At 36.8% G+C, this 11323-nt stretch overlaps 1 protein-coding gene and 1 long non-coding RNA gene across 7 annotated transcripts in view; one reads left to right on the top strand and one right to left on the bottom strand.

Annotated features, from left to right (window-relative positions):
- The window catches only part of DNAJB14 (DnaJ heat shock protein family (Hsp40) member B14), a 41510-nt gene extending 40567 nt beyond the window's left edge, over window positions 1-943 (top strand). For 3 of the 4 annotated variants that reach the window (XM_049630930.1, XM_049630934.1, XM_049630931.1), the window contains one exon: window positions 462-943. In XM_049630930.1, coding sequence (XP_049486887.1) covers window positions 462-586 — 125 coding nt within the window. In that variant the 3' untranslated portion in view covers window positions 587-943. The remainder of the gene's footprint in view (window positions 1-461) is intronic. The other variant, XR_007457848.1, reaches the window with a different exon arrangement.
- A 9278-nt stretch (window positions 944-10221) lies between these two features.
- On the bottom strand, window positions 10222-11289 carry LOC125922967 (uncharacterized). 3 transcript variants are annotated; one of them, XR_007457846.1, is made up of 3 exons: window positions 11127-11289; window positions 10558-10910; window positions 10222-10382 (listed from the first exon to the last, which is right to left on the bottom strand). It is a non-coding gene; the product is annotated as an uncharacterized LOC125922967 (long non-coding RNA). The 3 variants fall into 3 exon arrangements; XR_007457847.1 differs by having other exon boundaries at window positions 10558-10750; window positions 11108-11249; XR_007457845.1 differs by lacking the exon at window positions 11127-11289 and having other exon boundaries at window positions 10558-11101.
- Window positions 11290-11323: the final 34 nt, after the last annotated feature.

Raw genomic sequence — 11323 nt, 5'->3', positions numbered from 1 at the left:
TGCCCCAAGATTTTTTTTTTTTAATTCAAGTGAACTCAGGACAAGATTTCAATTTTTTCCACTCAAGTCCTGGCATAATGAATTAATCTGAACCCTTAACAAGAGGTCACAGCAAAAACAACCACTAGCAGGATTGAATAGCATATGATATCTTCAGGATGAAAGGTCAAGACGATGCTTTAGAGCAGTAGTTTTTAAACCACTGGAGACAGGAGTGAGGGAAAGGTTGATAGGATTTTGTTTTCATTTTCTTCCCAGAACAGCTCTGTGTTGGTTTTACATGCTAGGCTTCCAAAGGCTTTTAGGAGGAATACTTGGATTTCTTTCTTTAAAAAAAAAAAAAAAAAAAAGTCAGTTAATAGAAATGTATTGAAGGGCTTCTATTAACCATCATTTCAGTTTAAATAGCTAGGTGACCTAAATTAGTATCTACTTAGCAAAATGTTTTTGTTTGTTAACAGAAACAGATATGCAGTATGCCGCAAAAGTGTACCGTGATGATCGTCTCCGAAGGAAGGCAGATGCCTTGAGCATGGACAACTGTAAAGAATTGGAGCGGCTGACCAGTATTTATAAAGGAGGATGAACTGGGATTGTGTTTATACCTTCTAGTGTACTCTTAATTTCTTCCGTAAGTAAGTTTAGTTTCATCATGAGAGCTAAAGAAAAAGATTGGATGTTAACAACTAAACTGAATGGTTGGTCCCTGAAATCTTGGACTGTTTGTGACCTACTGGCTCCTTTAAATAGTAAGGAACTGAAAACTAAAAGTAACATTTTAGTTATGCTTCTGCAGTTATTTTCACTTTAAAAGCTTACATTATTCCTAAATAAAATGTTGTGAGAAAGGATTATCACACCTGTGGCAGTTTCCAGTTTTAGTAGTTCTCCATGTTTCCTTTTGTCATGTAAATATTTCTGGAATGATCATTTTGTGTACATACGGGTTACTACATTTTTATTTAAATTCTTTCAGCATTTAGCTCCATGAGACACTTTAGTTTAAACTGATAGAATAAATGTCCTATGAGAAAATCACGTTTTCCTTGTCAGATGTCGAATGTTGGTGGAGTTTAAGCAATGAAACTTTTTCAAAAAGAAAAGAAAAAACAAAAGCTGTTTAACTTTGTGTAAATCTTGTAGCATTATCAGCTTAGAGGGAAATGATATTTTTAATATCGCCATTATATTCCAGAATATATATTGAGATAAATGAACTGGTGTAGAGTATCAGTTTGCTATTTAGTTTTATGAATTGCTAAGCCATGCATAGAAATGAAATGCTATACTGATAGATTTTAAAGAAAATATGAGGAAATGGCTATGTAGATATTAAACAGAAAGGGTCTTCAACAGTAAATTGCACTTATGTCATTTGCAATTCCAATAATTATAAGCCCCTCAAATGTTTATATATCTGTCATTGAAGGCTGCTAAGATTTATGAAGAAGAAGACCCACCTGTTTTGTCCCCCATGGAAATTTTAGTTTTTTTCTTAGTTATCATTTAAGCAGGATCTCAAGTAAATGGGTTCTTCTACAAATGAGTAATAAAAGAAAATACTACTAAAATGAAGCTTCGTGCCTTTTAACCTGATTGCCAACTCTTAAACATATAAGTAGATTACAGCACACTTCTTTGATCAGAGCATGATCTGTTGGGCCATATGCAACAGTGAGCAGAAATATAGCAGCAGGTAGAATAGTGATTTATAGCAAGTTATCCTTACAAAATTCTGAGCTAAAATCTATTCACCATTGAGTAATTCAATTAGTCTAATAGGAATAAGCTCTCTGTAATTCAATCCATAATATAAATTAGAAAAATAAGCTGGAAATTGAAGTTTTTGGTGCCTGTATATTGAGTATGAACCTATTTGATTTCTAGTCTAACAGCTGTAATATTTTAATGATTTTGCTTCATACTCAGTTAATGGAACACAAATGCATCTTTGGTAGTTTTTTTTTTGGTATGTGAGGGGATGCCAGTTAGAGTGGCAGTGTTCTTTTATTTAAAGATTTTTTTTTCTGAATGTAGTTAATTTTATAGCACCTGTTGAATAAAACTGCTAAAATGATCATTCTTTTTAAAAATATTCTCTTATATCCCCTTTTCCAGGTGAATCAGTAGAAATACCTGAATGAATTAGTGGGTTAAACTAAACAACATACTGTTCCAGGAAAACTGGACAGCTAAACCAGTTTTCTTTTAGAAATATTTAAAGAAATAAAATAATAGCAGTGCTAAAAGAAAATACAAATTTAAATATGTTCTTGAGCCTGTAGAGTGAATTTTTTAAAAATAAGGTCATAGCATTCTAATTAACTTTGAAAGTTCATGTACATCAGAAAACTTACAAAAATTTAAGAGAAAAAATCTCATCCTTTTGTTTTTCCAGCTTTAGTGGGAAATTTACACTATTGTGATTGATGCTAATGTGAACTGAACTCTTGTTGAGTGATTCTTTTTCCCTTAATCTCAGCTTTTTAAGGGGATTCATGTAGTTATCAAATGAAGTGAAGTTATATGTTATGGAGTCATGTGTGGCTTTTGAACAGTATTATATTTCAGTTGCATTGCTGCATTCCATCACATTTCATAAAATGTTTGGGGGAGTGTGTTTGAGAAAATAAAATTTTCAGACAACTGTGCGAAATACCTGATTGAGTGCCTGATAATTTAAGCCACGTATAAAGTATGCAAGGAAAGATTAAGTCCTTAATGTCGTCTATATTTTGGTGTAAAGATCCAACCAAGTGTCTTAGAATTTGGGGTTAATTCTACAAAGTAAGAGGATTTTAACTATCTTGAGATAGAGGATGTTCATATTTTCTACTCTTCTGATAAAAATCTCAACTTTTACCATCTTATTTTTAGCTACATGAGCTTTGCAATTTCATTTGATAACTTATACTATTCATTTTAATCATTGCCTCAAAGCTCTCAATCTCTGAGTATTGCTTTACTAGCTGTTCTAACTAGTATTTGAGAAGTTTGGCCGCAACTATATTTATTAATGCTTTACATTTTTATCCCTTTTTACATACATACATATAAACATCATTGTCCTTGAAGGATTTGGGGGAAAGTAAATAGTATCTTTTCTCCTCCTTTTTTGATTCCTTAGTTCCCAAATAGACTGGTGCTAGTCATTTATAAGCTTCAGAATTTATTTTGATCAAATCTGAGAATGTCATTCTCAGTGAGAAAATTCAAGTTTTAATCCATCCAGTATGTAAAAATAATATATTTTGGGGACGGATTGCATTTGAATGCTTAAATAAGTATTTGTTTCATAATCATTGCATTTTTATTTATAATATACACAGATTTGGTAGAATAAATCCTTAAGGCGTATATATGCCAATGCATTAAGCCACTCTGCTTTTGTGTCAGCTCAGGTGTTCACAAGAATAGGAATGTGGAGTTTCAGCCCTTCACTGTAATTGCACTTTTATGCTTAAGTTTTCTTCCTGTTAAATCTTCAGCTACACTAGTATGTAAAATAGTGTATAGTGAGAGAAATGATCACCCTCTTCATTTCTCTTTGTTGCTCTGTTGTAATAGTTTTAAATGCATCTGTTTTTTAAAAACTGTGACATATTCTTAATAACGTATGCACACATATTTCGTTAAAAATTAAATCTCCCGCTTGTGTTAAGACAGTGAAACATTTTTTGATGTTGACTTGAGAACCAAATGAGCCATCTTTCCAGTTAAGTAAGTGTTACGGCAAAGGACCATATAGTTCAAAAGGAGAATTTGTGCATTTATTTAGTTTCCCCAAATGAAGGTTCAGGACTACCCATGTTACTATCTGTCTTCATACTGAGTGTAGCAAACTGAAAGGGCATCATAATCTTTTTTTTTTTTTTTTTTTTTTTTTGTCTGAACAGAAAAAGTCCTGAAAATGAACAATAGATCTGAATTTTAATCTTTGCTAAGTCGCCGAAAAACCATGTCTGTTGGCCACGTTGGACAGTTGCCTAGTTAAAATCCATAACATCCTCTATAAACCAATGAAAAAGGAGAGAATAGTATAACAATAACTTATAAAACATTTTTTTATTTTAAAGTACAAAGAAAAAGTGAGTAGAATGAGGATCTTCAAGGAATTCTTATACATCCCTTTAATAATCTGACAGGCAACACAGTCCTAGAATTCAGGCTTCCTTTTTGGTTTCCATTACTATTAAATAGACACTTTCATGTAAATGGAAACATTTTCCCTCAAAACATTAACTCAAAACATACTCCTTATATTAAGGATTATATAACCGCGTGTTTTGTAAGTTCCCTGTGTGTAACTTTTTCCTGTTGGTATGTGATTCGTTCTCATTTAATTTTATTATCTGCTGGTTTTGGGGCCAATGGACTTGTGAATATTCTGTGGACGTGTCCATGTATAGGTGTATATATATATATATTTTTCCAGCTAATACCTCAAATGTGTGATTGTTTAATATATACCACACTATGTTTGCACAGAGCAGGGCTTCCAGTAGCCATGGATATTCTTATTTCTAACTTTGAAAATCATTCCACAGAATTTCATTGGTGTGAATTCTTTCTATCGATCCGTTTCAAATTTTAAACAGAGATTCCTGTTATAAGGCTCATACTTCAAATATAACTGTATGTTTCTGTATCTAGCAGTGGAAATATGTCAGGGTAAGAAGTGTTTCTTGAAGTGTCTAGTTTAGTAAGTTTTTATTAACATTTGGGACTACTGGTCACCGGGCTGTCTAGTGACTGCACAGTGATGACACCCGGCATGAATTTGAGCAAGTCTTACTCACTTTGGCCCAGGAGTCAGGCCATTCCAATCTGATTCTACTATGCCATTTAAGAGTGCCACTAAAATAATAGAGGTTTTCGAGTGACACTGTAGTATTTTAAGCATCGATTTCAAAATGAATTGTTTTTTGAGTTGGCTGACCATACCAATGAGAAGAAAGAAACTCACACATAAATGGTATTTTATAATTTATTTATATTAAGAAATGCTTCTTACCTATTTTGGTTTTGGTTTTGTTTTTTGGATAGCTACATAAGACTTTTCCACTTAAAGTTTAAATCATGTGTTTTTTAAAGCTGCAGGTAGTTTTCAAGGTGTGATGGAATTTTAATGGAAGCCTTGTATAAGTTAAATGAAGTGATACTGGTAAAGGAGAGCTAACTTTATTTGTCTATAGTGCATTCAAGATTATACAATTAGATTTAAAAATGAAATGTCTGATTTGTAAAATACTTACTGTTATATCAGACTTATAAAATAAAATTTTCTGTGTGAGAACTCTGTTAAAGAAAATGCACTTGATTTTTAATGAATGTTCTGCTGAATGATTTGTGATGAATTTTTGTCTTTCAGTCTCTGCAGTTTATCTCAATATATGAATAAAAAGAAGGTCTGTTCTCACTGTAAAGGATTTGTTTTTCTCATGTTTGATACTCTTAATATGCACTTTCTTTCATTCGTTCAACCATTCAACAAATGTCTGAATGCCTGCTGTATCCCAGGCAGTGAGCTGATTGCTGGGAATTAATCACCGAACAAGACAAACATCCTTATGGAGTTTATATCTAGCCAGGAAAATAAATGTCAAGTAAATAACTAATTATAATTATGATGAATAGTACAAAGAAAAGTCTAAGGTACAACGAGAGCATATGTTTAGAAGATGTAACCTACTCTGGGAGGGATGATTAGGGGAAGTTTCTCTGAGAAAGTGAGCTTGAGCTGAAGCCCAAAAGATGAGATAAGTGGTAGGAGTGAGGTGAATGCTAGGAGATACGGTTCCAGTGGAGTGTGCTAAGTTGATAAAGCATAGAAACTTTATAACGGCGTGAAAACAAGCTTGCATGAGAACAAACTTGTATGATTATGGCATAGGAAAGGCAGGGTAAGGTAGGGAATTAAAATAGGATAGGGACTAGGTTCCATAAGACCGTATGTAGATTATGATGATGATAATTGGACTTTATTAGAAAACCTTTGAGATTTTTAAGGAGGGAGTTACATAATGAGATTTGAGTTTTTAAAGTATCATTTTAGTTTTGTGCCAGGAAGACTGGAGGGCAAAAGTGAATGTAGGATTGGCAAAGGAGAGATAATCATGACTTGCACCAGAGTAGGAATACAGATAAATGAATGATTTTGAGAGAGATTCAGGAGATAGAATCAAGGGAATTATTTGTTTGATTGGATTTAGGATAAATAGAGGCAGCAATTAAAAACTTTCCAAAAATTTGGCTGTGAAAGGGAGTAGAGAAGGATGTTAGCTGGAAGAGGATGTGGTTTCTTTTCTTTTTTAACATTTATTCATTTTTGAGTGACAGAGTGTGAGTGGGGAAGGGGCAGAGAGGGAGACACAGAATCTGAAGCCGGCTCCAGGCTCTGAGCTGTCAGCACAGAGCCTGGCGCAGGGCTCGAACTCAAAAGCTGTGAGATCATGACCTGAGCCGAAGTCGGATGCTTAACCCACTGAGCCACCCAGGTGCCCTGAGGATGTGGTTTCTAAAGAAGGCTTCTGTGTTTTCAATTATTAATTATATGTGATCTTATTTATTACATGAGAGATCTGTTTTATTCTGTTGTTTTTCATTCTTCTGTAAAGGGGCAGGTAGAAAGTGAAAGAGTAAAGATAGAGAAAAGGGGATAGTTAGCAGTAAGTGCCGGATTCGTCCAGAAGATATTAGTCCACTGGCCAGATGGAAAAATTACTTTAGCTGAGAGACCACCAGCATTCTTTCAGAAAGGAATGCACAAAGGATGGGTGCAAAGGCAGGTAGGTTTGTAGTGTTGGTAGTAAGATGTCATGGCTTGCTTGCATTGGCTTGATGAATAGGCAGTTTCTCTGTATAAAGTGGGGGAGGGGAAAAGAAAAATAAACAGAGGCTTAGGAAGAAGACAGTGTGAAGGAATTGTCAGCTCACTAGTGAAAAAGTAGGATTTTTACAAATGCTGGGTTGGTGACAGAATCTATAGTCCATTAAGTCATGTGTATTTTCTCCAGTCTAACCCAGCAGCTTAGGCATAGGCCTGGAGAATACAATTCGTTAAACTCATCCAAATTTGGGGTTCTGGCAGGCAGGAAAGAAGGTAGGAGAGTTTAAGATGTTGACAAGTGAGGGGTTCAGTGATTGCCTATTGTATGCAAGCCAGAGATGAGTGGAATTAGTGATTACTTAAGTGACTGCTGAAATCCAGGGTGTGATGACAATGAGTGGTAGTAGAAAAGAGAAAGTTATTGCACATGATCTTTCAATTGTGTTCTCAATGGGCCAAATCCCAAACCATAGCCAGAATCAATATTAGCAAGACATTTTCCAACTTGGCCAATCTAAGTGATAACATTTTCCTTTTTGTATGTTGGAGAATCGGCAAGACCCTCCTCATGAGTTTGAATGCCAACTAGAATTTTCACATAAATACTGGAACCAACCTAAACCAAAATGATTAGTAATTTTTCATAGGAAAGAGGGATTAAAAAAATTGAGGGGTGCCTGGATGGCTCAGTCAGTTAAGCATCTAACTCTTGATTTAGGCTCAGGTCATGATCTCAGTTTTGTGAGTTTGAACCCTACATTGGGCTCTGTGCTGACAGCACAGGACCTGCTTGAGAGTCTCCCTCTCTCTCTCTGCCCCTCCCCTGCTCGCACTCTCTGTCTTTCTCAAAAATAAATAATAAAAAATGTAAAAAAAAAATCAAGATCTCTCTGCCATATACAAAAACTAAGAGAAACTTAAGCTAAAAATAAGCAGAAACAAAGGCTTTTGATACAACCAATAAAGTTAGAACTTCAACAACATGTGCATGTTTAGCTATTTAATAATATATGCTAGGACCCTCTCCAGTATGCTGTGTACTAGAAAATTCAGTTAACATAAAAATTTTGGGCATTCATATATACAGTTTCTACTAGTTTCTCCCTAAACCTCAGGGATCATCTGGTACACCCCACTTTGGAGATCTTGTACATAGTGCTGATAATCTTTTAGGCCAGTATATATTTCCCCTAGTCCTGTATCAGCAGCAGTGAGTAAATTCAAACACACCAATCTGAGTATGTAAGGAACTCTCCCTTTGACTGCCGTAATTTGGAAATCACCACACTTGGAAATTAGAAATCTTGTTAGTTCTTTCAATTTGAGGACGTGGTGGTATTTGGAGAGCTTAGAAAGCTGTGTTCTCCCTTTTTGTCACCCGAAAAGAAAAACAGCAGTGTTTCCCAGGTCAGCTATCATTTATTGAGGTCGTTAGGATGGAAAATGTCAACATGAAAAGTAGTACTTGCAGAATTCAAAAGAACCTGCTACAGTTCATTTTTTTTTTTAATGTTTATTTATTTGAGAGAAGTGAGAGTCAATGGAAGAGGGGCAGAGAGAGAAAGAACTCCAAGCAGGCTCTGCATTGTCAGCATGAGCTGGACCCAAGGCTCGAACTGACGAGGCAGGAGATCAAGACCTTAGCTGAAATCAAGAGCCAGACTTGTAACCGACTGAGTCACCCAGGTGCCCTGAGGGTTCATATTTTTATTAGCCTCTAAACTTGGGGGCAGGGGCACCTGAGTGGCTCAGTCGGTTATGCATCAGACTCTGATTTCGACTGAGGTCAGGATCTTGAGATTCGTGGGTTCGAGCCCTGAGTCAGGCTCTGTGCTGACAGCTCAGAGCCTGGAGCCTGCTTCAGATTCTGTCTCCCTTTCTTTCTGCCCCTCCCCTGCTTGCACTCTCTCTCAAAAATAAACACAAAAAAAATAAACTTCGGGGCAAATGGTGAGGGTCAGGAGTAGATAAGTTTTAGTCAGGATCAGGATTAATACTTCTTTTTTAAAAAAAGTTTAATCTATTTTGAGAGAGAGAGAGCACGTGTGTGAGCAGGTGGGGTGGAGAGAGGGTAAGAGAGAATCCTAAATGGGCACCATGCTGTCAGTGCAGAGTCCGACACGGGGCTGGATCTCAGGAAACATGAGATAAAGACCTGAGCCGAAATCAAAAGTCAGATGCTTAACTGATGGAGCCACCCAGGCACTCCAATAGTTTCTTTTAATCACTGTTATTCAACAAATACTGAATGAGTGCCTACAGAGTGCAAGACATTTAGGCATTGTTAGAAACTAATGACCCAGCTTTTTAAACATTATAGTCTCAATTGGGGAAATAAACCAAAACTATGACACATAATTATTCACAAATATCAATTATTCTTGGTAACATATAATAGTATTCAAGAGAATGTGATCTGTGAGAAGATATTATCGGAAAACAATATTTAAATAGCTAAAGTAGAAAGTGAAGGGGTTCAGAACATTTCACCCCAAAATATACGTTAGGTATATTGATTATTTTGAGCTGAAATCCCTAAGAAAACAGATGCACTAGGGGTTCTTTGACTTCTCCCTTTTTACCAAAAAGCAGGTCATAAAATTTCCTGTGAGAAAGGGGACCTTCTTCTACCAGGAAGAGAACATTCTTATCACCAGAGGTGAGACTGACGCCAAAATGGACCTGTACAAACAAGTCTACTAAAATAATCCTTATCTTCCATTAGTTTCACTCATATACGTTGTGGTCACTGTCCCACAATTTACCATCCCTTACCCAAGCCCCCCTTTTTTGGTCACATCCCTACAATTTATTGCTCTTTACATAAAAAGGTATATAAAATTTGGGCCTAATGGCTTCTTTGGATCTTCATTTCCTTTTGAATACTCCCATATAAACATAAAGCTATTAATTAAATGTGTTATGTTTTTCATCTGTTAATCTGTCAGTTTTGCACCCAGCCATAGCACCTAAGAGGTAGAAGGTAAGTTTTTCCTCCCCTACAAGAGAAACAAGCATTTGAGATTAAAGGACCCTCAAAACCAGTGTGGAGAAATAATAACCAGTGATGGAAGGACGGGGTAATTAATTTTGCTGGAGTATAGGACTCACATTAGAATGCATTCAGAAGTAAAAGAGAGTATGTTTGTGTCAGATTAAAGACTGTCAACTTTATCATTGTCTGCAGTGGTACATCAATACAGGTTTTTTGAGCAGCAGTAATATACATTGTTTTGGGAAGGTTTATCTGGCTATTATTAGGTGGCTATTAATATAGTCTTGCTAAAGAAAATAAGGGTTTGAATGAAGAACTGGAAAAAATGTAGATGCAAAAATCACTGTTGGGAAAGACAAGCTGACATAAGGAACAAAATGGAAACAATACACACACATTAGGAAAAAAAGGTTTATTGGAGAAGTTTTTGGAGCTTCTGAGTCAGAACTGACAATAAGACATGCATGTAGAAATATCCAACAACCCACAAACAGCTGAAAATGTGAACCTAGAACTCTTGACGAAAGGTGCAGACTTAGGACTCACATTCTCGGGAACCTGGAAAGAAAAAAAACAAAGACAAGCTTTACATGTCATCATCTAGAGAGGAAACTAGAGTGGGTGAGGATCTAAAATAAGTGATGCAGAATCCCAGAAGCTAAGAGATCCAAGGGTTTAAGAAAAAGGAAGTGATCTTCAACCATGTGAGTTGCTGTGGAACTGTCAAGTTCACCTGTAATGATGAGGAGAGGTCATCCATAACATCTGGGAACTCTGCAGTTTGCCATTTCTTCCTCAAGAATAACTAGGAAACAAGCATCCGACTCTTCACCACGTCTTGGGCTAGAGTTAATTCCTTTTGCACTCCACTTTTAGGGACTGGAGTTGAAGATGAGTTGTCCACCAGTTCTGACAGTCTTCATTTTCTTACCACCTACCGTAGGTTTTTGTTAAATGTGCAAACAAGCAAGACACCAAACAAAAAATAATACGGGCATCCTTAAAAGGCGCAGAAGGCTGTCCAATGTCTGCATTGTTGAAGGACTCCAGAAGGCCCACAGCTCCTGTATTCAATCTAGACAAGACCTTTTGTAAGACCTTTTGTAAGAGCACGTGGGTGGCAACCAGGAAAAGCCAAGGCAGATTAGGGCACTGGGGTCAGAAACCTATTAACCTGGGACTTCTAATCACAGTCATCGGGCCTGCCGTTCAGTGTGCAAACACCACCCCCTTCAAATTTTTTCACCTACAAGAAAAGGTGGACCTGGAGCAACTAACGAAACTTACACATCCTCTCCACACAACAATGTCCCCTTGCACACATTTTTCGGGGGGGCTTTTAGTGCCGAAAGGTCTAGTACCAACGCTTTTTCCACCACTTTGGGTCCCGACGCCCCCAGCTCTGCGCAGGCGCAGGGAGCAGCCCGCAGGGCGGGGCGGGGAGGCGCGGGGAGGGGCCGAGTGAGTCGGACGCCGAAGCCCCAGGCGCGCTCCGGAGC

The sequence above is a fragment of the Panthera uncia genome, chromosome B1 (assembly GCF_023721935.1).
Source record: "Panthera uncia isolate 11264 chromosome B1, Puncia_PCG_1.0, whole genome shotgun sequence".
Taxonomy (NCBI): domain Eukaryota; kingdom Metazoa; phylum Chordata; class Mammalia; order Carnivora; family Felidae; genus Panthera; species Panthera uncia.
This window is presented reverse-complemented; position numbering and strand designations above follow the sequence as displayed.